Below are 25,202 nucleotides of genomic sequence, written 5' to 3'. Positions count from 1 at the left end.
AGTGTGTGTTGACGCAGGGAGCCTAAACAGAGACGTCTTTAAAATCGAAGACAGCCGTGTCACATGTTTCACCTTACAGTGTGTTTCTGTGTGAGTGATTGCAGCACGTCTAATCAAGGCACGAGATGAGATAGTAAACCGGCATTTGACATGTTTTTTGTGACAAGGAGAAGCTGACGACTCCAGTGCCAGTGTAGAAGCGGAGGAAAAAGAGGCCCCTGCTGAGGAGGAGGAGGAAGAGCAGAAAGAGGAGGAAGAAGAGGAGGAAGTGCAAGAGGAAGCGGCAGCAGAAAAGGAGGAGGAAGGCGAGGAGGGCGAGCAGGAGCCGGAGAAGGAGAAAGAGGAGGTGGAGGTAGAGGTAGAGGCGGAGGCAGAGGCAGAGGCAGAGGAGGACAGTGGCATCCTGAGCGACAAGGAGCGACAGAATGAGGAGGTGAACGAGAAGGACAACTGCTCGGCATCGAGCATCTCCTCGGCCAGCAGCACTCTGGAGAGAGAGGAGAGGGCCAGCAATGAGAATGGTGGGTAGTTTGGTGACAAACACTCAGGTTGTGTTGAGAAGTCTAGTTCAAGTTGGCAACGTATTAACATCACTCTTCAAAACTCTTCAAATTAGTCATGTTAAAGTTAAACTTGATTTTTTATTTTTTTTTCCTTTTTTTTTTTTACTACCAGCACTATTTAGCAGTATATTGATGACTATGTGTCATTCTGCTGCCAGTGTACAGTTGAAGACATGGATGTAATAAAATGCAGTTTGGTGAGCAGCAGTGATTGTAAACCTAACTTTGAGTCAAGACAAAACAGCAGATTTATTGTAGTCTCAAAATCACAGGAAAAATTGATGTTGGAGTAAATGTTTTCAAAAGCTGATGCCAAATGTAGGTGGTAATGTCTTAATATTTAAGGAGATATGTTATGCTTATTTTCAGGTTCATAATCTTAGTTTAGGTTACTACTAGAGTAGGCTTACATGCTTTATTGCTAAAAAACATATCAGTTTTCTCATTCTGTCCAGTGCTGCAGCACTGTATTCGCCCTCTGTCTAAAACGCTCTGGTTTAGCTCCTGTCCCTTTAAGGCCCCCCTCCTGAACACCCAGGCTCCTCTGATTGGTCAGCTCACACACACGCCTTACCCAGCACCTTCGACAACGACAGAGCAGCTGTGCTACATCAATATTTACATGCCAAACTAGTCGCTACGCTTAAATTATGCCAATGTGTGACATGATGACATAGTGTGATGTCACAAAGTCACGGAATTTCAGACTGTATGGTCTGTCACGTGTCCAAGAACTGATCAGGAAAGGAAACAAATGAAAAAGCCAAATATGTTTCCCCTTTCAGATGAGTCCTCTGTAGTGAATGGTGAAAATACATTGCAATTTTGCACTACGTTGTTGCAGATATGTTTATTCCGCAGAATAATAGCTTCAACATAAGAAGTAGTACTAAAACCGTGAACAAACACTATACAAATTACAGAGGGCTAAAACTGGAATTATGCTTCTCCAAGTGTACATGTAAACATCTCTGCAACCTACAGAGAGAGGAGTGTTATGTTAGGTCACGGCGGCTCCCACAGGGACGGGCACACCTCCCAAATCTCAACAATTATTGGCCGACTGCTTATTTCAGCTGCTTTTGGGAGGCATGGCCGACACAAAACTTACTTCTGTAATGAAAGAAAGGACCCTTGTGCATGTTGGCCTACCTGCAGCAGGGCGTAGACTATTTGTTATTCCTTGTGTCAAGTAAACTGAACCTCATTTGTAATTCCTAAATACATACTGTTATATATATCGAATTGTATTTGTATTTCAGTTTATACCCTAAAGTGCTTTGATTTAAAAGCATCCTTGACAATGGCTTATGGCATGCAAAGTGCACACTTTCTCACATCCCTCTCTTCTCTCGTCAACCTCCTTCTCAGGCTTTAAGGAGGAAGAGGTGAACGAGCAGTGCAGCAAACTCCTCAACAGCAAGCTCTTCATGCTGGACATGCTGTACTCCCAGAACAAGAAGCCCAGTGATGAGGAGGAGGAGGAGGAAGAGGATGCGGAGAAGGAGAAAGAGAAAGAGAAAGAAAAACAAGAGGCGGAGGACAAAGAAACCCAGGAGGACGCTGACAGCCGACTGGAAGGTGACCAGGAGAGCGACAACAGGGCCGACAGCTCCGATCACCTCCGGAGCATCCGACCGTTAGCGGAGCGGTTTGGAAACTTGATCAAGGACCTGGTGTCACCCCACCCTCACCTTGAATGCCCGGCCAGCGAGCCCCCTCCTCCCCCACCCAAAAAGGAATCAGACACGATCTGGGACCAGCTCCTGGCCAGCCCTCGAGAGCTGCGCATCGGGGACATCAACTTCACCGACCTGACGGAGGCGGACGACAAAGACATTCTGGATGCTGTTTTGATGGGAGGGTGCAGCGACCTCCCGCCCCCCCCCCCTCCTCCGCCATTCATCCATCGCTTCCCTCCACCCCCTCCCATGCTAGGCAGCTGCCCACCACCCCCTCCCTTGATTGGTATAATGAGGCCTCCACCTCCGCCTTCATTTTGTGCCCCGCCGATTCCAGGGCCTCCTCCCCCAGAGCCGCCTCTCTTCAACAAGAAGAAGAAGACGATCCGGCTGTTCTGGAATGAGGTGAGTCAAGACAGTTAGCTTTTTCATTAGTCAGGTACAACTGAGGCTTTTTGGACAGAAGAAACTGCTTCATCACTCTTTATTCAGGCTGATGAGTGAGAAGTATCTGTTCGTTCGACTGGAAGTCTCGCAGATGAAGATCAAGAGTTCTTGTAAAACAGCACATTTTCATTAGCAAGTTCACGAGAAACAGAATGACCCACAGTGTTCCTGCTGCTGCTTTAACCCGGGGTTATTTATGTTCACAGTTTCTCATTTACATCTTTTATTGTGGGAAATGGGCGTCCAACACATGTCTCTACCTCATGCAGTCCATTGATCTCGTTCTGTTTGTGATCAGGTGCGTCCGACGGACTCGCAGTACAGCGACTACAAGCGGAGCGGAGACTCGTTCTGGTCCAAACTGGAACCAGTGAAGTTGGACACGGCCAAACTGGAACACCTGTTTGAGACGAAATCAAAGGAGATACCAGTTACAAAGGTAAACGACCAGTGACTGAACATGAGAGACTGAACACAGAGGTCTGGGACACCAGTGTACAAGTAGCAAGCTGTAATACACAGTAAAATCTGACAAGTGATTAGTTAAATGTTAAAATGGTTTAGCTTGTACTTTACTTGGTGATTTTGAGGTAGTTGTGTTTCCTGACTTTTTAAATCTAAACTCAACTTTTAAAATGTACAGTGTAAATCTTAAAGTGTTTCAAACTGTCAAACTAATTTGAGGGTCCCTTTTGAAATGTCGCAAAAAAGACAAAAAAACATTGCAAATTAAGCACATTTCCAGCCAGGAGCAAATAAACTAGGCTACGGAAAAGTTTTGTCTGAAGTTTGCGGGATAGACTGAAATCATTCATCATGGCCATCTACAAGGGAAGTCTGGGTATATCCATGAAGACACAGAGACGGCAGAAACAGCTCAAACCACCTAAAGTTAGAGCAACATTTTTTTTGACAAATTAATGATTTTTAGGCGCTTCACAGTAGCACAGTACCTCAAAATGTGCACTGAAAACATTAACGGAAGCAAAGCTACTGTTTGATACCAAATGAATGCCTCAACTGAGACAATCATTTATGACAATTAGTGATTAGATTTGTTTGGTCATCTTACAGCACACACGATCGACCGACCGGTAATTGGGGTTTGTCAAAAGTTGATATAATGCATCTTAAAACAGTGACACAGTTTTTTTACCCTGAAACTTTTCGGATGGGGAGTCACTGGTTCCCAAAGGTGCTACTACAATACCGGATGAAAAATGACAGCTTTGTTACGGATCAGGAGAAAGACAGGCGGTCTTCTAGTCACTTTGCACCAGTGTGGGAGTATCGTGTATGAAATTCACAGTCCGTCATGTTACTTATCTAAGATATTTAAAACTCTATCAGCTCCTTGTGATTTGACAGAAGTCGTGTTCTTTCTTTATGTTTCTTTATGTACTTCAGTGGCTGCTGCTTTATCACACACACCTCCCTTTTCACACAGCCCAATGATAACAGTATCCATTACCTATAGCAATTGAAAGTTGAAGGGGTTTTGGGGAGGTCACGTGTGTTCTGATCAAACGGGCGAGTTTGAATCCTTCTTAATTCTCACAAAGCCTCTAAATAAGAAAAGTATGGACTGCTAAGATTCGGGCTTCTCACAAGTTGAACTCCGGAGCCTCTGTTTTGAAAGCACAGCTTCTGTCCGAGCCTCAGCTCGGCTTCTGGTCTACAGGTAATGTAACAGTATGATGGTGGTCCGCAGCTACAGTGTCGAAAGAGCTCAAGTAAAGCTTCCAGTTAATGAGAGAATCCAAGATTTAGAGGACCACCACAGTATTAAAGCCATCAGAGGCGACGGCAGACTTTGCTGATATTATTATGGCACACTCTCCTTTGTTCCTTCTTTAGGTTCCTGGGTTCTCTTACCTGAATGTAAAGTATGTTTTAGTTATTAAAACGATCAGAGATCGCAAGGTTCAAAACAATTTCACACAAGATTATGCTTGTAAATGTTGTTTTTCTTTATTGTAAAACCATTAGTATTCATTTGTTTTCAGACTTATTTCCTTTCGATCTGTTTCCCTTTCTGACTATTTAGTTTACAATAACTGATACGCTGTCGTGTAAGTCTTCTAGACTTTTATATGACGGGTATATAACTATATAGTGGCAGGAAACTAGGTCTTCGCAACTCGTCTGTTACACTTTCAAGTTACGACCGCTTTCCTTTAATAGCTCATAACAACCTCAAGTGCTGGTGAGGCCATGTGTTCACATATAGTCTCACTACATCTGCAGACATGCAAACATCAACATAAACACACATACTGTACCTGTGATCGTATTCCCTGCTCCCGCTAACCATTAAGTTCCCACAGCTGCTGTCAGTGTGAGCTGAGCGACGATCCCTCTAATCCGTAGAGCCGACCACACAGAGACAAGAGAGAGCGACAGAGGGAGGCCCGGCATTGACCCTCACATTGTTTTTGTGCTCTAGAAAACAGCAGCGGACGGCAAGCGGCAGGAGATCATCGTCTTGGATTCCAAGAGGAGCAACGCCATCAACATCGGGCTGACGGTGCTGCCTCCTCCTCGAACGATCAAGACGGCCATACTTAACTTTGACGAGTACGCGCTCAACAAGGAGGGCATAGAGGTGAGAGCTCCACGCGATCTGATGTGCGTGATTGAAAGTGACCCCCGTCGCTTATTCACCGCTGTCCTCTCTTACAGAAAATCCTGACGATGATCCCCACAGAGGAGGAGAAGCAGAAGATCCAGGAGGCCCAGCTGGCCAACCCCGACGTCCCGCTGGGCTCAGCAGAGCAGTTCCTCCTCACTCTGTCCTCCATCAGCGAGCTCTCCGCCAGGCTCCAGCTCTGGGCCTTCAAGATGGACTATGAGGCAACTGAGAAGGTCTGCATTAAACTATTAGATGAGATACAACTTTAACAATTTAAAAAAAATATGCTTTTCATAAAAATGTAGAGGAGGGAAGGGCCAAACCAAAAGCATCTTGAAACAGCACATTTAAAATCATAGCGAGCGAGTGGATGTGGTTTTATCAAAGCAGAAACAGGCACGCGCATAAAAAAGCCAAATGAAGCCCACTCTTGGTAAATGTGCCCAGCATCTGTGCAAACGTGTGTGTGTGTCTCATGTGTGTCGGTAAGCAACAACATCCCCTTCAGTGCAAACAACATCCGCGGAACATCAACATACTTACATCAGAACATCATAACAAAATATGCACGCTTATTAGCGGCACCTTGTCCTCTTCTGGCACGCTCGGGCGGAGAATGCATCCAGGAGGAGAAGTTCAAAGTCCAAACCCCGTAGAATGAGGAACGCGCTGCCCCTCCCTCTCCCCCCGTCCTGTAAATTTTACGGCTTTCCGCAGGATGCATTTGTCTTTAATCTCTCCGTCAAAGGCACGACGGCATTCCCGACTCAACTCTGTGGGACGGTTTGGTGGTGGGAGGTTTAATGGAGGGCATCATACCGCGCGGGAACACAAACACATGCGCACGGGATAACCAAAACACAAGAGCCCGATGTAATCAGAGGCACGAGGCCGACCAGAGCAGCAACCTTTAAACGACCTCTGATGACCTCAGACAGGCGCAGATAATTTGTGGTCGGAGACGGCGCGCACCTGCTCGCCACTTACATAACAACACATGTTTTTGGGTTCATTAGTTGACTCAACTAATGATGTTTGTGTGTGTGTGTCCTCCCCCTCGCAGGAAGTGGCGGAGCCGCTGCAGGATCTGAAGGAAGGTATGGAGCAGCTGGAGAAGAACAAAACTCTGCGTTACATCCTCTCCACGCTGCTCTCCATCGGAAACTTCCTCAACTGTTCCAACGTGAGTCACGAGCGTCACAGGCTCACGTCACCGCACTGGGACACAATGACAAGCTTCTTTTGTTTAGGGGTAATTGTAGAGATAGTCAGTGGTTTTAATGGAGTGTGGATTTTTTTTAAACCTGTAATTTGTAGATGAAAAATCACATCACAGATTAGCTGCTATTGTTTGGTCAGAACAGATGTCTGTGGATTTTTGTGCAAGTTTCTTTCCACATAGGGAATCAGAAAAGAATCTTGATCCGTGTGTCCATGTGTCCAGGCTAAAGGCTTCGAGATGACGTATCTGGAGAAGGTCCCAGAGGTGAAGGACACAGTTCACAAGCAGTCTCTGCTGCATCACGCCTGTTCTGTGGTGGTGGAGAACTTCCCTCAGAGCACCGACCTCTACTCGGAGATCGGAGCCATCACGCGTTCTGCAAAAGTACGCGTAATACTCGCCAACAGAAACTTTATATATGAACTGTTCTGCATCTCTATGCTCAGTGGGCAATTTGGTGTGTCGGGGGACAAAACTCTGATCATGATCCTTAAAGCAATCAATAGATACGGTTAACAAAGTAGTGCCATGTTAGTGATTTACAACACATGCAGTTTGTCTGTGGATTGTAAAGGCTCGGACAGCTGCCCACTGATATAGAAACTTTCTGTCAGAATGGAGCAACTCTCAACAGCTTATCAGTTATCAGTCCTGGGAGATTAACAAGGGGGATGCATTTTGAAAATATTTTCAAGCCTTGAAACTGTTACAGTCACTGAATGCAACATGACAAATCCGGTCACAGTCAGATTCCATTTTTAAAGCGGCGATCATTTGCAGTAAAGCTCTGACAGCTCACCGAAAACATACCAGGCTGTTTCCACTGAGCATTTTAGTTGAAAGTTTATTGGGGTCAGGAAGTCGATTCTAACTGTCATTGTCTCAGGAGGGATTTAGCCCTCGAACAATGCATGCTGGGAAATCTATGCTAATCATGCTTCTCAGTGAATTCCTACTACTCTTCATTTCCATCAGCGGTGGACTCGGCATGTTTGAGGGCAGGGATGAAAAATATAAAAAACGGTACCAGCCATTTCATTTAAAAAAATTAAAAATGCCATTCAGTTACTTAGAGGGCTTCCTATGTTTTGTTTTTCAAACACTTTCCCTCCACAAGTCCCTCATTTGTGCCAACTTGTCTTCCGTCAGGTGGATTTCGACCAGCTGCAGGAGAACCTGTGTCAGATGGAGCGCCGCTGCAAGGCCTCATGGGACCACCTGAAGGTGATCGCCAAGCACGAGATGAAGCCCCAGCTGAAGCAGAAGATGTCCGACTTCCTCAAAGACTGCGCAGAGAGGATCATCATCCTCAAGATTGTTCACCGCAGGATCATCAACAGGTAATGATCTCACTGGTCTTAAAAACTATGCATCCATTTGAACTTGTTAAAGATTTTCCCACAAGAAGACGAAGGAAATTGGTTGTTGTCGTGCTTCTCGCAGGTTCCATTCGTTCCTGTTGTTCCTCGGTCACCCGGCCTACAGCGTGAGAGAGATCAGCGTCCACAGGTTCAGTAAAATCCTCAGCGAGTTTGCACTGGAGTACCGAACCACCCGAGACCGCGTGCTGCAGCAGAAACAGAAGCGAGCCGACCACCGCGAACGCAACAAGACCAGAGGGAAAATGATCATGGACGTCAACGCTCCTGTGAGCATCACACACACACACACACACACACACACACACACACACACACACACACACACACACACACACACACACACACACACAGAATCTCTTACATAAGGACACACTCAGGTGTCACTCTCAGATTCTTTGTCAAATCTATCATTGCTTTTTCACCTTATTCCCTCTTCATTTTTTCCGAGCTCATCTTTGACTTTCACCTTTTCTTTCCTCTGTAGTCTGATGATGAAGAAGAGAGTGAGGTATCAACGTGTGTGCTCTCTGTCTGCATGCATGTCTCTGTGTGTGTGTGTGTGTGTGTGTGTGTGTGCATGAAACGGCTAACCATGACCGGACCACTTTACCTAAAATTTGTCCTTTTTTTTACTGATTTTAACATCTAAATGAATCAGTCAGTAAACCAGAGCAGGCACTCTAATCTTTACAGGCTGGATTCTTCTTTGTCACATTAGAGTCAAAACGCAAAATACTTCAATTACAAGCTGCCGCGTTCTTATTCTCTTTCTTCCCGTCTCTCCCCGTCAGTGTGCTCGGTACGGCTCTAGCAGCAACAGCGGCGCCCCCAGTGGCAGCCAGGACAGCGAGCAGCCTCAGGGTCTGGGCCACGCCGAGGATGCTGTAGAGCATGAGAACATGAAAGCCGTGCTGAGGACCAGCGTCAGCAGCGGAGACAAGGAGGCAAGCGGAGTCCCGGGGCTTCGGACACGGACAAGATCCCGGCCTGGACGGGGAGGTGAGGATGACAGGAAGTTTCTTGCAGAGAAGGGTCACAGCAATTTAAAGGGTTCCTGTGTTCATGCTTAAGCCTTTGTCATTCCGCTCCACGTGTTCAGGTCGCAGCATGCCGGCATGGACGCCACCCGCAGAGGACACTCAGATCGGTGGGGACGACGCCGCAGACGAGATCATGGAGCGTATAGTGAGGTCGGCCACTCAGGGTCCAGGAACCAGAGCCCAGCCCCGAGAGAGGAGGAGGTCCAGGGCCAACCGCAAGTCATGTACGACCTTAAAGATTAAATCCATATCACGCACTCATTCTAAGCAGGTTTTGCTCACAAAAAATGTGTTTACTCTAAAAACCATCCTGCCAAAAACAAACCATTCAACAGTCCAACTATTGTCCTGTAAGGAAGTGATTTACTTTTATTTCCTGTTGATGTAAAATGTTCCCCCACAAAGCAATACACAATGAAGCAGAGGCATCTGTGCACATTAATACCAGAAAAAAGTATTTAATAATAAGAGAAAGATCTGTTGCATTGTGGGAAATGTAGGACCTGATGCTTTGTTTGTTTTGGAGCTTGGCCCAAACTAAAAGTCAGGATATCTCTGCCTCTGCTGCATCAAGTCTCACCTTTCCTTTTTAAACCATCTCTTAAAGCTGCAACGATTCATCAGCAAAAAGAAAATCAGTTGCCAACTATTTTGATCAGTAGCTTGACAGTCATTTTTCAAGCAAAGATTGAAAACATAATGAGGTTCCAGCTTCTTAAATGTAAGGATTTGGTGCCGTTTAGTCTTTGGATTTGGAACTGCTTGTTAGACTAAAGAGGCAATTTGAAGCCTTTTGGTATTTCACCCTAAATTACTAATTGTAAAAATGATTGTTCTTTACAGCCATGCAATCTATCAAAACTTCCTCAGCTTAATAAAGGCACAATACTAAATGAGAAGTTACACAATACAATCGCAGAGTAGCACATGACACAAAATCAAACAAGAAAAGCAGTTTTAAAGGTGAGAATTGAATGCAGCAGGAGCCGTCACACAGAGGTTAGAACATTACACAATCAGGATAACATAATTTGAAGTCTTTTCTTGTTTTGTAAAGTAACAAATGTGCTTTATAAATATAGTTGAGTTAGCATGTTTAAAGGTACAGTTCAACTGATGCAGACAACACATTGAAAAAGTTTCTATAAGTCCTTCTCTTCTCTTCTTGCAGTGAGGCGGACTCTGAAGAACGGTCTGACCCCGGAGGAAGCTCTTGCTTTAGGACTAACCGATTCTCCGGACACATAAATATGACCGTCAAGCCTCCTGCTAACTGTCCTAATTGCCGTGGAAACACAGCTACGGTCACCAGAGCAACACCTCTGTCCGCCACCTGCCTTCGCCACACTTTACGGAGTTGTATTCCACCTGTCACAAAGCCCTTTAGGTTTTTGCCAGCTGCTAATTTTGCCTGACGTGTCTGAGTGATGAAGCTGCAGTTGGATACTGGTGTTTCTTTTTCTTTCTTTTTTTTTTAATGCAAAACAGAGAAAAAAGTGTCAGTTTATTATTTATCTAAACATATTTGAAATGTTGCATTAGTCCAAAGGGATACGATTTGCTTGTGAGTTTCCGCAGCTGTGACTTCTCATAAATTTAAAGCTGTGAATTTCAGTTGTAAAGATCAACGGGCCGAGGATCTGATTCATTCTCTTGTCCAGTTTGAAAGAATCCCAAGAGATCAGCACAAAGAGGCTAACTGAGAACAATGAAGAGTTTGCTTCTGCAGCTACACGTTCGACAAGTGACGGGTGTGTATTAGTGGGAACGGGAAAGGTTTTTTCAATCTGATGTGTGCCTTTCATCAAAAAGGGACAACACTGTACCTTTTACGCCATCGCGCCCTCTTGTTTCATGCACTTCCCACTTCTCAGATAACTCACACGCGTCACAGCCGCGGGCGATTGCGATTTCTCAGTATTTATTTGCAACAGCTCAAACATCTTGCACCTTACTCAACCTTGATGCTGAAATGAAATGACTGACTCGAAACACAAAGAAGATTGACGTATTGATCTCAGAGGAACTGTTTATAAAGTGTAAAAAGACAAAAGAATAAAGACTTTTTTTTTTTTTTTTTTTATTTTAATAATCTATTTTGAAAGACATGCAGAGAGTTCTGCATACAATGTGTAAATGCCCTTTTCAGCTGCCAGGTACTGAATACTGTAGTACTACAGTGTGCATGTTTAGTGCGGTTCATGTGATGTATTATTTTTGTAATTTTTCTTCTGTAGAAACTTGTATTATAGTCAAAGATACAGAGAGGCTATTCTGTGAATTGTAATAAAAGACGTGCTCGTAGCTGAAGTATGTGTTGAGAGAGGGGAGCGGCGTTTGGACGTTCGCTTTGAACTCTGTGGTCACATTGTACTTTGTATGAACTTGAAACAGGTTGTGGATGATGTGAGTCCCCAGCTGAACCATCTGCTCCTCTGACAGTACGAACAGAACAACTGGGAACGGTTACATACACTTTCACTTGAAATGCTGTGTATACACATTCTGCAATAAAAGCGAGTGGAGAAAAAAAAGGATGTGCGCGTCGTCTCTTCTTCACTGCTTTCACTTCTGAGGCCAGAACACGCGGCCTCGTGCCTCCGCTGAGCAACCTTTGGATTAATGAGGTGCCGTAAACTGCTGCTCGCTTTACTTGTGCAGGTTACTGTTGAGTCTTTTTGTTTTGTTGACTTTGCGTTTGTCTGTACTACCCGTGTCCATGGCCAAGTCAATGAGTCTGCTGTGGGGGGCTGGATCCCCTCCCTGCTGGAGAGTTATGATCACTCTGGAGGAGAAGAAGCTGCAAGGGTACAGACACAAGCTGCTGTCTTTTGAGAAAGGAGAACACAAATCGCAGGAAGTCTTGGAAATCAACCCGAGGGGACAGGTGGGTGTAAAAACAACCAGATTCTCATTTAAAAGACACCTATTGTGATTTCTTTCCCCCCCTTTCCTTCAGTGTGTTGTAAACAGTAGGTTCTTGTGCATTTTTTATGTGTTAAAAAGGTCACTGTCTGCACAAACAGAAGCTCCTCCCTCCCACAGAAAAAACTGCTCCTGAAACGCCTCATCGCCTTTAATTCTGTGACATTGTGACATCACAATCCCTCACCATGTCACACATTTGAATAGTTTGTGCCTTGCTCCTAGTTTGGCACGCAATACTTGGTTTAGCAAAGCTGCTCTGTTGTTGTTAGCAGTGCTGGCTCAGGCGCGTGTGAGCCGACCAATAAGAGGAGCTTAGGATTATATTTACATTAAATACAAGTTTTCTTATTTTCATTCTAAGAAGTCCAGTTAAAGACATTCATTAGTATAAATAAGAACATGTGATATATCATCGTAAAGGTTTACCAGCAGGAAAATAACAGCTGTGTGATGTCCTTCCTTCAGCTCCCTGCCTTCAAACATGGAGACAACATATTGAATGAGTCTGTCGCAGCGTGTTTATACCTGGAGGTAAAGTGTCAAAACTGATCCCAACACACTGCCTCATCTCACGATTTCAGAGTTAAAAAAGGAAACAAACCTTCTATCGTTCTGTGACAGAATCAGTTCAAGTCCCAGGGTGTCAAGCTGATCCCGGACAATCCTGCAGAGCAAGCGCTGATGTACCAACGCATGATGGAGGGACTCAGCCTCACTGATAAACTCAGTAAGATACACACACCTTAGTCTCACAGACCAAAGAGGCAAACATGGACAGAAGCATTGAACACGATCACACTATATGTACATGTATCGGTCTTAGATTCAGTCATCTACCGTGACCTGTTGGTGCCTGAAGAGGAGAGACATGAATCGGCTCTGAAGAGAAACAAAGAAGCGCTGGTCACTGAACTAAAACTCTGGGAGGGTTACCTGCACAAGGTAGAGCATGAACAGCGCACACACACACAAACACACAAATTCACACCAGTGTTTCTATCATTTGATTTCTGCTATCAAGGTGGCTGCAGGCTCATACCTGGCAGGGGCCTTCTCATTGGCTGATGTGATCGTCTTTCCGAACACTGCTTATGCTTTTCGTTTTGGGTGGGTAGAGTTCAACACTTGATGGAAGAGCCCAGACCGCTTTGTTTATCACTGGCATCCTAACCTTGTTTCTCTTCTATAGACTTTCTGCTGGACGTTACCCCAAACTGGCCAAATATTACAGCCTGCTGAAGGACAGACCCAGCATTAAAGCCAGCAGGCCCCCACAATGGCTGGCCAGCCCGCAGGGATATGAAATCCTGAAGGATCTTTAACGCAGTGCCTTCACCATGACACTGTATGAAAAATAAACTGTTAAAATAAACATTAAAATGTTTTAAACTGTTACGTTTTTTTACTTTTTAAGGGCCAAACACCTTTAAAAAATTAAATGTGAGGTTTAAATGAAACCCTTTAATAAAGGAAAATTAATTGAAACAGCTGTAGTACCTCCTCCTGACCAGCAGGTGGCAGTGTAGGCGTTGATTATGACGTGAGAGCCTGATGAAGTGTTTACAGAGAAGCAAAACGTCCATTACTACTTGAGGATAAGTCGCTGGTCACTTCATTCTCGGTTTCCATCAGAGGACTCTGGCTTCAGGCTGTTAAATCTTAAACCATGGCCAAGGACATGACTCTGCTGTGGGGCTCCGGCTCTGCTCCCTGCTGGAGGGTGATGATCGCTCTGGAGGAGAAGAACCTGCAGGGCTACAACCACAAACTGCTCTCCTTTGATAAAATGGAGCACAAGTCCCAGGAGGTGTTAGATATAAACCCCAGAGGACAGGTACCGTCTCTCTTACAGCCAGCATATTAATGTATTTACAGACTACAACCTGCAGTCCCACCATTTATAGAACCCCTACCAGAGGTGCTTTTTTGTTTAAGGCAACGCCAAATTCCATTTAAAACTTTATCTATTAAATGTTTTCCAGCTTACCTACAAAATGTATACTTGTTGAAACAAGACTGAACGCTAGAGACGAACCACATGGGTGTGAATTTGAATTCGGCTCACATGAAAATCAACAATAAGCTTTGTTTTGTCAGGAAATCGATCTTCAATGAATTTCCATTACTAACCAAAGTGTGTTTCACACAAACGCACCACAGGGGGCGGAACCTACCAAGCAATAATAACGGGTCCTACAGGTGTGCTAACAACATGCAGATGTTAGATGTGTCTCAATTCGCGGGCCTGGGCGGCAGAAATCCTGTCGTAAGAGTTAAACATCTGGTGACGCAACCAGGAAATGCTCCAAATGCTTCACCGTCCCATTTATCAGCGGCTGACGCGGTTAACAAGGTCTCTCTGAGGGACTCTGCGTCCTTTGTGACACAGCAGTTATCAGAAGTCAGGGGTACATTTTTATAAAGTACTGATTTGGGAAACACTGCAGACACAGATTCTTAACAGATAACTGGCCGCCATGTTTGTTATAAAATCCCTGTGTGATAGAGCTCAGCAGGTTGTCTTTAATTAGCTCCCACAAGCTTTAATGTTTATGACAACACTGATAATAGTTAACCAATGAACTGTCTGTCTCACTCACATAATAACCAAGTACATTACACAGTATGATAATAACCTGTTTTATTTTGAAGCTCCCCTCTTTCAAACATGGAGACAACATTGTGAATGAATCCTATGCAGCCTGTTTTTACCTGGAGGTGAGTCAACTTAGAGATGATAAAGGTGAACTTTGTAGTTGTGGAGAGGGAATTTAAGTCAGAAGAGAAAGATCATTAAACAAACAATTTCATACTGTTTTACCTTGTTTAGATCTGGCGGACCCTGCCACCTTTCTAGCTTTAAACAGTGTTCTGGGGACCTTATTGTCCTCTGAGAACAGCTTGTTTATTCAGTCCTGGGAGAAAGAAATAACCTCATTAATATTTTAAGTGTTAATGTTCAAAGTTTGAATTCCGTCTCCAGAACTAGACAGTGCTCCTTTTTTAAATACTCAACAAGCAATTTTACACATAACACTAGATTGTAAGTGAAACCTGTCTTTTCTGTCTTGATTTTCAGAGTCAGTTTAAGTCCCAGGGAAACAGGCTGATCCCAGACAGCCCAGCAGAACAAGCACTGACGTACCAACGCATGTTTGAGGGACTTGCCCTCTATGAAAAAGTCGGTAAGACAATTGAATTGAAATCCCTTCAGCAGACAGGTCAAACACCCTCAAACACAGCCCACCTGGGACGAGGTTATTTGGATGTTTACAATATTTTCTCTTGCCATACAGAACATACTTCTTTTTTTTTTTTACAAAAATTGGACTGGGAGGAAGTCGGCCATCTTGGATTGCACAGATTAATTAGAATTTTCAACAGATCTTTGAGCGATTCAGGATGCTGTAAAACTGTTATCCATGTTTGAACTGTTAAACATTTCAATTTGATTTCATAATGTTTTTATTTCCACACAGGTAAAAAAAAAAAATGCATAGCTTCTACTGCTGCAGTACGAATTTTCATTCTTAATATAAACAGCGCAAGTCTTTTTGTTAAAGGCACGTTAAAGGATAAATTCACCCAAAATGAAATTTAAGTCATTATCTGGTCACCCCCATGCTGATGGATAGTAATTTCATAGTCGACAAAACACTTCTGATAATAAAACATTTTATTTATAAGCTGTTTAGAGCTCAAAAGCTAAAAATATTGAAGCTCAATATATCTATTTAAGTGTGTGGTTTTTTTTTGTTTTTTGTTTTTTTTAGGCGGAGTTATCTACTATGAGTACTACGTCCCTGAAGAAGAGAGGCATGACTCTGCTCTGAAGAGAAACAAAGAAGCTCTGGTCACTGAACTGAAGCTCTGGGAGGGTTACCTGAAGAAGGTACAGTATGCTCTGTAAACACACACGATGTCAACATGAACTGACGTCTTCAAACATGCTGTATTTTCCACTTCTTTGTTTCAAGCTGGGCTCAGGATCCTTCGTGGCAGGAAAGACCTTCTCACTGGCGGACGTGACCGTTTTCCCCACTGTTGCCGTTCTCTTCCAATTCGGGTCAGTAGGAGAATTTTCTGGAAGTCGTACCAACATCATAAGTGATCTGCAGATGTATGGCTTGACATTCCTACTCTCTGTTCTGTAGGCTGTCTGCTGAGCGTTACTCAGTACTGGGAGAGTATTACGCTCTGCTGAAGGATCGGCCCAGCATCAAAGCCAGCTGGCCGCCTGAGTGGCTGCAGGACACTAAGGGAGAAGACACACTCAAGGACATCTGAGACTCGACTCTTACTCGCGGTGCGGGGTGCATGAACAATCTTTGTTTTAAGTCCCTGCGAGCTGACTGTTTTTCCCTCTCTCCCTGCCTCCCGTTTTACAAGCGTGTGGTCGCAGAAAATGACGTTAGACTCTTCAATGGTTAAGCTAAGCATAATAAATCTAACTTTAGCTTGCTTGATTCGAGTGGCGTCGGCTGAATATTTTGAGAAAGACAAGTGTTTGCTTGCCGGCTGTGTTCACACAGTGCTGGCTTTACCATGACTGTAAAAAAAATGGTCAGGTAATTTAATAGTTCACGTTCTGCTGCCACCATCTGCTGGCCAAGTAGTGATGTAGGACATCAGTTCTTGCTCTATATTGTAGCTGTACATTTGTGAGAAATTAAAGTCCGTGTAAAGCAGCATCAAATTTGTGTTATGAGTTTGTCACACCACAGAAACGTGTCAGTGACCACTGAGCCAAATTTGAAAGATAAAAAAAAATTGCTAAGTATATAAAATTAGGTCTCAAAATCATGGAAAAAGAAGCACTTCTCTCTGCTGTGAAACGCTGGGGGCGTGTCAGTTAGAGGCGCTGGAGCCACGCCCACGCGCTGGAGGGGAGCCTCCTCCGTGTTCTGTACAAGGACGTAACCTACAGTAACAATGTAAGCTAGCAGCATCATCAGACGGACCCAGCCCGACCTGTTTGAGCCATCAGAGCCAGAAACTGACTCTGAGTCAGACACTGATAGTGCTCAGCCTCGTTCCTCACAGTCCGTGTTTTACATTACACACAAATGTAAAACCCCAGTCTACATATAATTCCTTGTCATAGCTATATTGGTGCACATAAAATATTACCTGTGGATTATCATTGTGCTGTCAGATGGACTCCGCTCAGGGAATGAGGCCAAATCACGTCATGATTAAATGCAATAACATTTGCTAACATTACATGACAGGATGCACGATGTAAAATCACTTTCAGGATTTGCACCTTCAGCAAAATGCATTTAATTGCCCAAATGTACAATATTTATAACATAAGCACACACTTACACTCTCTGGCGAGCACATAATGCCGGCGGCGGAGATTAGAGCACCTGTTGTTGGTGCGATGGAGACAGTCGAAGGTGGGCACATAATGCCGGCGGCGGAGTTGAGAGCATCCGCTGTCGGCGGTATGGAGAGGGTCGGTTCGGTCCCATTGACCAGCGTCACGGACTCTTCAGATATCCAGACTTTACCTGGTGACAGTTGCTGTAACTATTGGGGGTAAAGTGGACACCGCAGAGACGGGTGATGGTGGTGATTTTTAACTCTCCACAGTAGCTCCTCTTGACAAAATCGATCCACCGTTTCCTTACGTTGTCGTCCTTAGGAAACTTAAATAAGCTAACGGCGCCGTTTCCCGGCACACTGTGGCATCCAGGAAAGATGCATGAGCGACGTGGAGGAGACATGACTGTTTAGCTAGCTGCAAACTATTGTAAGAGATGCTATCCAAGACTCGAGCAGGCGTAAAAACCACCAAAGCTAATGCGCTGAATGTAGTTATACCGCTTCCGCAGCAGAGCCGGGTTTATGCAAATCATGGCCGCGTTACGTGACGCGGCTATGATTTCTGACCCGCCCATAAAATCCTGAACACAGAAATTTTGAAACACAGTTTGTGAGCCTAGCTCCACAATTAAATTCTAAATGGTTGAATGGCTTTTTACATGTTTTAAAGAAATACATTTATGACCGTTTTAAAGTGTTGAGAAGAAAATGGCTGAATTTGCTTTACACAGACTTTAAATGCTTTTGAATTCCGTAATCAATGTACAGTAGAGAACATACCAGGATGTGAGAGAAGGGGAGATTCCCTAAGGTGGTTGCAGGAAGGTGACATTTACTGTTCAATAGAACATCAAATGGTCACCATCCTGGGAAAGGCATGATCAACACAAACATCAGGGGGTCATTGTTTTGGGAAGAAATGATTAACAACTGTCGGTAAAGTATGTAACTTCTGTTCTGTTGTAATTATGTCGCAACATTTCAAAGACTGCAGAGAACACTTCGGGTCTTCTCAACATACTGCATTTATTGAGGAGATCTGAATCATCACATGGCGTCTAAATTTCTTCAGAGAATGATCAACTCTTCACCTCAACAAGGAGAATTTCTCTTACACGTTCATGTTACAAGGCAAAATACAGCTGATAGAGCGCTCATTACAGCCATAACAGACCTGAGACTAGACTTGAACATGTGACCAAAGACTTGTGTGCATGCTTTTGCTTGATTGTTTCATCTCTGTGTATCAAATATGATCCAGCCGTTTTATTTTTCTGTCACTGGAGAGGAAAGGTGTTGGGATTGCCTGTGTGCTCTAAATACATTACTGTTGCAGCAGAAGACATGTGGCTCTTTTATTTTAGCCAAACTAACTTTTAGATTTTGTTTTAAAATGTATTTTTTTCCAGAGGCATGTTATTGTCAATTGGTAAACACAGGTTGTGTTAAACTGTGATAGTCTAAGGATATTGTTTTTTGCTGCCTGGATACATAGTGTGTGTGTGTGTGTGTGTGTGTGTGTGTGTGTGTGTGCGCATCATTAAATCGTTATATTGTCATCGTATTAAGTTGCAACACCTGATGACTAACAACAGTTTTATATGCTCGTTGAAGTCAGTTGTGTCAGATTAATAGGTTTCACTAAATAATCTCAACTACTGCAAACATGTCATTGGAAACCAGTATGTTGGCTCTGCAGAATTACTGTAGCATAGGCCTGATAAAACAAAGAAGATTTTCAATCTCTGTCAATAAAAAAATGAATGGGCGTTCTTTGAGGACATGACCTGCTGGTTTTATTATTTTAATAGCCGTGCCAAAATTTAAATGGTTTGCGCTGCTCAAAGGTGAGTGAAATGCTCTGTGCAATGGTGACTTTGCATAAATGACAGCTCCGTGTTTCAGGCTTCCCCTGTTTTGCTCCATCAGCTGATGATCAAAGGAGTAGTTTGTATTATATATATAGATAAAGTAGGTTTCATGGGGCGGCCTCATCCCACTTGTGCATAATACGCAAGTAATGCACTGTATATCTCTGGCAGTTAAAAAAATCGCAGATAAGGGAACACTTAAAAGAATATATTGCATATTGTAAGAAATATTATAAATGTGCCACAAAGGTGATATCTGGACAAAGAATTTCTAATAGTTTTTTTTTTCTTATTCGTTTTATAAGGTTATTAAAAGCAATCATTGGTGTATAAAAAAATCAGTCTGCAACAGAATCAGTTCAAGTCCAAGGGTGTCGAGATGATCCGTGACAGTCCTGCAGAGCAAGCGCTGATGTACCAGCACATGATGGAGGGACTCAGCCAATAAACTCAGTGAGATACGTCAGAGATGGAAGAAGTACTCAGAAAACTTTACCCAAGTAAAAGTACTGTGATCACAGCAGAACCATAAGTCTTTTCAAAAACCTAACCTTAAAAACTATTTTGGATTAGTTGTTAATCCAAGGTTGTTAAACCTAACCTTAAAAACTATTTTGGATTAGTTGTTGCTGGCATCAACCTTGTTTCTCTTCTATAGACTTTCTGCGGGACGTTACCTCAAACTGGCCAAATATTACAGCCTGTTGAAGGACAGACCAGCAGGGATATGAAATCCTGAGGGATCTTTAACAGTGCATTCACCATGATACTAACTTACACTGTCTGTAAGTAAGTTAAAAAACAAACTGTAAAATTATTACTTTTAAATTCTGTAAAACTGTAAATGTATTTTCTACGGACCTAACCATTTTTTAAACAAAACGAAATGTGAGGTTTAAATGAAACCCTTTGATAAAGGAAAATGAATTGAAACCGTTGTAGTACCTCCTCCTGACCAGCAGGTGGTACTTTTATTATGACGTGAGCGCTTCATGAAGTATTATCAGAGAAGAAAAAGTACATTACTACTTGAGCACAAGTCGCTGGTCACTCCAGTCTCGGTTTCCATTAGACGGCTACAGCTTCAGGCTGTTAAATCTTAAACCATGGCCAAGGACATGACTCTGCTGTGGGGCTCCGGCTCTCCTCCCTGCTGGAGGGTAATGATCGCTCTGGAGGAAAAGAACCTGCAGGGCTACAACCACAAACTGCTCTCCTTTGATAAAAAGGAGCACAAGTCCCAGGAGGTGTTAGATATAAACCCCAGAGGACAGGTACCGTCGCTCTTACTGCAGTCCCACCATTTATAGAACTTTTACCAGACGTGCTTTTTTGTTTAAGGCAACGCCAAATTCCATTTAAAACTTTATCTATTAAATGTTTTCCAGCTTACCTGCAAAATATATACTTGTTGAAACATGACTGAATGCTAGAGACGAACCACTTGGGTGTGAATTTGAGTTCGGCTCACATTAAAATCACCAAGAAGCTTTGTTTCGTCAGGAAATCGATCTTAAATGAATTTCCATTACTAACCAAAGTGCTTTGCACACAAACGCACCACAGGGGGCGGAACCTACCAAGCAAGCAATAATAACAGGTCCTACAGGTGTGCTAACAATATGCAGATGTTAGATGTGTCGCGGGCCTGAGCGGCAGAAATCCTGACGTAAGAGTTAAACATCTGGTGACGCAACCAGAAAATGCTCCAAATGCTACACCGTCCCATTTATCAGCGGAACATTTGTACAGTGATGCTGATTTGGGAAACGCTGCAGACACAGATAACAGATAACTGGCCGCCATGTTTGTTATAAACAGGCTGTAGGGAGTCCCTGTGTACAGAAGAGGATTAGGGCCACATGTGAATTTTTTTCTCAGTTCTGACTTTAAAGTCAGAATTCTGAGAAAAAAGTCAGAATTCTAAGATTAAAGTCAGAATTCAGAGATTGAAGTCAGAATTCTGACTTTAAAGTCAGAACTAAAAAGAAATTCACATGTGCAGACTTCTGACTTTTTTTTCACAGAATTCTGACTTTAATCTCAGAATTCTGACTTTTTTCTCAGAATTCTAATCTCAGAATTCTAACTTTTTCTCAGAATTCTGACTTTAATCTCAGAATTCTGACTTTAATCTCAGAATTCTGACTTTAAAGTCAGAACTAAAAAAAAATTCACACGTGGCCCTAATCCTCTTCTGTATCTGTGTGATAGAGCTCAGCTGGTTGTTTTAATTAGCTCCCACTAGCATAAGCATTAAGGTTTATGATGACACTGATAACAGTACATAATAACCAAGTACATAATACAGTATGATTATAACCTGTTTTTTTTAAGCTCCCCTCTTTCAAACATGGAGACAACATCGTGAATGAATCCTGTGCCGCCTGTTTTTACCTGGAGGTGAGTCAACTTAGAGATGATAAAGGTGAACTTTGTAGTTGTGGAGAAAGAACTTAATTCATAAGAGAACTTTTTTTTTTCTTTTTCTTTTTGCCTAAACAAACAATTTCATACTGTTTTACCTTGTTTAGATTTGGCGGACCCTGCCACCTTTCTAGCTTTAAACAGTGTTCTGGGGACCTTATTGTCCTTTTGAGAACAGCTTGTTTATTCAGTCCTGGGAGAAAGAAATACCCTCATTAATATTTCAAATATTAATGTTCAAAGTTTTAATTTCGTCTCCAGAACTAGACAGTGCTCCTTTTTAAATACTCAACAAGCAATTTTACACATAACGCTAGATTGTGTGAAACCTGTCTTTTCTGTCTTGATTTTCAGAGTCAGTTTAAGTCCCAGGGAAACAGGCTGATCCCAGACAGCCCAGCAGAACAAGCACTGACGTACCAACGCATGTTTGAGGGACTTGTCTTCTATGAAAAAGCGGGTAGGACAATTAAATTGAAATCCCTTCAGCAGACAGGTCAAACCCCCCCTTTCAGCAAAATTGTTGTTTTTAGCTACAGAAATGCATTTATTAGGTTGCTGGGATAGTTCTGCAGTTATTGGGTTTGGAGATCGTCAGTTGACTCCATAGCGGGAGGTTGAGCGGTATCGGCTTGAGATAGTCGGGCTCGCCTCCACGCACAGTCTGTGCTCTGGAACCCGACTCCTTGAGAGAGGCTGGACTCTCTTCCACTCTGGATTTGCAAGCAGTGAGAGGCGGCTAGTTGGTGTGGGCTTGATTATAGCTCCCCAGCTCAGCCGCCATTTGTTGGAGTCTTCCCAGGTGAATGAGAGGGTCTTTTCCATGCGCCTTGAGTCGGGGATAGGTCTCTCACTGTTATTTCGTCTTAGGGGCCCTGGGAGGGGTACTGGAGAGTGCTCCAACCGGGGACTCCGTCGTTCTACTGGGGGACTTCAACGCCCACGTGGGCAGCGTCAGTGTTACCTGGAGGGGTGTGATTGGGAGGAACAGCCTCCCCGATCTGAACCCGAGTGGTGTTCTGTTGCTGAACTTCTGGCTAGTCACAGTTAGTCCATAACAAACACCATGTTCAAGCATGAGGGTGTCCATCAGTGCACGTGGCACAAGGACACCCTAGGCCGGAGTTCATTGATCAACTTTGTGGTCGTGTCATCTGACCTCAGGCCGTATGTCTTGGACACTCAGGTGAAGAGAGGGGCTGAGCTGTCAACTGATCACCACCTGGTGGTGAGTTGGATCCGCTGGCAGGGGAGGAAGCTGGACAGACTTGGCAGACCCAAACGTAGTGTGAGGGTCTGGTGGAACCCTCTGTCAGGGAGGTCTTCAACTCCCACCTCCGGGAGAGGGGTCACTGAGTCTGAATAGACCATGTTCTCCACTTCCATTGTTGAAGTCGGCCATCTTGGATTTCAAAGATTAATTGGTAATTTTCAACAGATCTTTGAAGGCTTAAGGATGCTCTAAAACTCTTACCCATGTTTGAACTGGTGAACATTTCGATTTGAATTTTTTATTACCACACAGGTAAAAAAAAAAAATAAATTCATACCTTCTACTGGTGGAGTCCAAATTGTCATTCTTAACATAAGCAGCACAAGTGTATTTGTTAAAGGACAAATTCGCCAAAAATTGAGTCATTATCTTGCTCACTCCCATGCCAATTGAAAGTCATTTTATAGTCAACAAAAATCCTCTGGAGCTTCACACCAAAACAGGCTTGAAGCACTCCCCTAAACAACTGAGTTTACAAAAGTAGATGGGGACTCGTCAAAAAATGTCTCTGGAAGCCCTGAGATCCCAAATTAATTTGACAAAACAATATTTATACTCTCAAAACACTGTCAAGCACACGCTCCAGACAGGGTGCATGCTAATGCTTTTAGCTAAGTAGCAACAGTGACATTTAGGATTTTAAAAAAGGGTGTAAATAACATCTTTTCAACTATTTTTGGATTTCCAAGGAATTTGACAACGTCAGACGAGCTGTTTAGAGACATTTTATGTTCCTGTTTTTAAACAAGTCTCCATCTACTTCAGTTGTTTAGGAGAATGTTGCAATGCTGTTTTGCTCCAGAAATGTTTTTGACCTAAAATACTTAAGTTAAAAAATGGATCTTTACATTTATTGAAGCTTTTTATAGCTTCTACATGGAACAATAAGAGAAATGTGAAATTTCACATCTTCTTCTGTAAACAAAACATTTTTGTTGCTTTAAAATGCAACACTCATGCAAAGAAATAACATCATAGACCCAATGAAGCTCAATATATCAATTTAAGTGTGTGTTTTCTTTTTTGTTTTGTTTTTTAGCCGGAGTTATCTGGTATGAGTACTACACCCCTGAAGAAGAGAGGCATGACTCGGCTCTGAAGAGAAACAAAGAAGCTCTGGCCACTGAACTGAAGCTCTGGGAGGGTTACCTGAAGAAGGTACAGTATGCTCTGTAAACACACACGATGTCAACATGAACTGACGTCTTCAAACATGCTGTATTTTCCACTGTGTTTCAAGCTGGGCTCAGGCTCCTACGTGGCAGGAAAGACCTTCTCACTGGCGGACATTATTGTCTTCCCCAATGTTGCCTATCTCTTCAGATCTGGGTCAGTGGAAGAATTTTCTAGAAGTCGCACCAACATCATAAGTGATCTGCAGATGTATGGCTTGACATTCCTACTCTCTGTTCTGTAGGCTGTCTGCTGAGCGTTACCCAGTACTGGGAGAGTATTACGCTCTGCTGAAGGATCGGCCCAGCATCAAAGCCAGCTGGCCGTCTGAGTGGCTGCAGGACACTAAGGGAGAAGACACACTCAAGGACATCTGAGACTTGACTTATACTTGCGGTGCGGGGTGCATGAACAATCTTTGTTTTAAGTCACCAGAATATCGCGTTGTGATATTGTAAGGATATTGTTTTTTGCTGCCCTGATACATGGTGTGTGTGTATATGCATCATTATATTGTCGTCATATTATGTTGCAACACCTGATGACTAAAACATGCGTGAGTCACTATAACAACAGTTTTATATGCTCGTTGAGTCTCCTGTTGAAGTCAGTTGATTCAGATTAATAGGCTTCAACCTATTTGTTTTACTAAATAATTATTAATTAATAACTACTGCAAACATGTCATTGTAAACCAGCATGTTGGCTCTGCAGAATTACTGTAGCATGGGCCTGATAAAACAAGAAGGTTTTCAATCTGTGTCAATAAAAAATGTAGGCGTTGTCTTTGAGGACATGACCTGCTGGTTTTATTATTTGAATAGCCGTGCCAATATTAAAATAGTTTGCTCAGCTCAAAGGTGAGTGAAATGCTCTGTGCAATGGTGACTTTGCATAAATGACAGCTCCACATTCAATCCCGTGCTTTATTTTGCATCCATGTGGAACCCACAACTTTGAGAAATTCACAACAGCTTCCTTGTCAAAGTTGGCCCTTTTATTCAGTTCAACATGTTGAATGTTGTGGATGAGTCTTATGGGGCTGCCTCATCCCACCTACACAGCATACACTGGCAGTTCACAGATAAGGAACACTCAAAGAATATATTTATTGTAAGAACTATTGTAAATGTGCCAAAAAGGTGATATCTAGATAGAGAATTTCTTACCTATTCTGTAAAGCCATTAAAAGCAGTCATTGGTGTAAAAAAGAAAAAAAAAGTGTGATAAA

At 43.2% G+C, this 25,202-nt stretch overlaps 4 protein-coding genes across 9 annotated transcripts in view; all 4 read left to right on the top strand.

Moving 5' to 3' along the window:
• fhod3a (formin homology 2 domain containing 3a) overlaps positions 1–11,502 on the top strand; it is a 77,520-nt gene extending 66,018 nt beyond the window's left edge. For 5 of the 6 annotated variants that reach the window (XM_030412298.1, XM_030412301.1, XM_030412300.1 and 2 more), the window contains 13 exons: positions 168–521; positions 1,935–2,650; positions 2,991–3,131; positions 5,139–5,297; positions 5,375–5,557; positions 6,388–6,507; positions 6,769–6,930; positions 7,696–7,886; positions 7,990–8,194; positions 8,413–8,436; positions 8,720–8,927; positions 9,028–9,192; positions 10,140–11,502. In XM_030412298.1, coding sequence (XP_030268158.1) covers positions 168–521; positions 1,935–2,650; positions 2,991–3,131; positions 5,139–5,297; positions 5,375–5,557; positions 6,388–6,507; positions 6,769–6,930; positions 7,696–7,886; positions 7,990–8,194; positions 8,413–8,436; positions 8,720–8,927; positions 9,028–9,192; positions 10,140–10,216 — 2,705 coding nt within the window. In that variant the 3' untranslated portion in view covers positions 10,217–11,502. The remainder of the gene's footprint in view (positions 1–167; positions 522–1,934; positions 2,651–2,990; positions 3,132–5,138; positions 5,298–5,374; positions 5,558–6,387; positions 6,508–6,768; positions 6,931–7,695; positions 7,887–7,989; positions 8,195–8,412; positions 8,437–8,719; positions 8,928–9,027; positions 9,193–10,139) is intronic. The other variant, XM_030412299.1, reaches the window with a different exon arrangement.
• A 99-nt stretch (positions 11,503–11,601) lies between these two features.
• On the top strand, positions 11,602–13,218 carry LOC115578938 (glutathione S-transferase A-like). The gene is made up of 6 exons (XM_030412304.1): positions 11,602–11,855; positions 12,362–12,427; positions 12,518–12,623; positions 12,720–12,838; positions 12,918–13,003; positions 13,086–13,218. The coding sequence occupies exons 1-6, from the start codon at positions 11,688–11,690 to the stop codon at positions 13,216–13,218; spliced, it is 678 nt and encodes a 225-aa protein (XP_030268164.1). The 5' UTR covers positions 11,602–11,687.
• Positions 13,219–13,441: 223 nt separating this feature from the next.
• Positions 13,442–16,587, top strand: LOC115578777 (glutathione S-transferase A-like). Its single transcript, XM_030411940.1, has 6 exons — positions 13,442–13,730; positions 14,549–14,614; positions 14,976–15,081; positions 15,670–15,788; positions 15,874–15,962; positions 16,051–16,587. The coding sequence occupies exons 1-6, from the start codon at positions 13,563–13,565 to the stop codon at positions 16,181–16,183; spliced, it is 681 nt and encodes a 226-aa protein (XP_030267800.1). The 5' UTR covers positions 13,442–13,562; the 3' UTR covers positions 16,184–16,587.
• Positions 16,588–20,065: 3,478 nt separating this feature from the next.
• On the top strand, positions 20,066–24,830 carry LOC115578778 (glutathione S-transferase A-like). Its single transcript, XM_030411941.1, has 6 exons — positions 20,066–20,372; positions 21,436–21,501; positions 21,880–21,985; positions 23,838–23,956; positions 24,039–24,127; positions 24,216–24,830. Exons 1-6 carry the CDS (start codon positions 20,205–20,207, stop codon positions 24,346–24,348), a joined length of 681 nt encoding a protein of 226 aa, XP_030267801.1. The 5' UTR covers positions 20,066–20,204; the 3' UTR covers positions 24,349–24,830.
• Positions 24,831–25,202: the final 372 nt, after the last annotated feature.

Source organism: Sparus aurata, chromosome 3 (assembly GCF_900880675.1).
Source record: "Sparus aurata chromosome 3, fSpaAur1.1, whole genome shotgun sequence".
Classification (NCBI taxonomy): domain Eukaryota; kingdom Metazoa; phylum Chordata; class Actinopteri; order Spariformes; family Sparidae; genus Sparus; species Sparus aurata.
Note: the sequence above shows the minus strand (reverse complement) of the source record. Positions and strands in the feature narration are given on the sequence as shown.

Bases quoted from the DNA above. Each gene is read 5' to 3' on its own strand.
- LOC115578777 (XM_030411940.1), top strand. From the start codon at position 13,563: ATGGCCAAGGACATGACTCTGCTGTGGGGCTCCGGCTCTGCTCCCTGC. The intron at 13,731-14,548 runs GTACCGTCTCTC...TTTATTTTGAAG, and splicing joins ATATAAACCCCAGAGGACAG to CTCCCCTCTTTCAAACATGG. The intron at 15,789-15,873 runs GTACAGTATGCT...CTTTGTTTCAAG, and splicing joins GGGAGGGTTACCTGAAGAAG to CTGGGCTCAGGATCCTTCGT.
- LOC115578778 (XM_030411941.1), top strand. From the start codon at position 20,205: ATGGCCAAGGACATGACTCTGCTGTGGGGCTCCGGCTCTCCTCCCTGC. The intron at 21,502-21,879 runs GTGAGTCAACTT...CTTGATTTTCAG, and splicing joins CCGCCTGTTTTTACCTGGAG to AGTCAGTTTAAGTCCCAGGG. The intron at 21,986-23,837 runs GTAGGACAATTA...TTTGTTTTTTAG, and splicing joins TGTCTTCTATGAAAAAGCGG to CCGGAGTTATCTGGTATGAG.
- LOC115578938 (XM_030412304.1), top strand. From the start codon at position 11,688: ATGGCCAAGTCAATGAGTCTGCTGTGGGGGGCTGGATCCCCTCCCTGC. The intron at 11,856-12,361 runs GTGGGTGTAAAA...TCCTTCCTTCAG, and splicing joins AAATCAACCCGAGGGGACAG to CTCCCTGCCTTCAAACATGG. The intron at 13,004-13,085 runs GTGGGTAGAGTT...TCTCTTCTATAG, and splicing joins GCTTATGCTTTTCGTTTTGG to ACTTTCTGCTGGACGTTACC.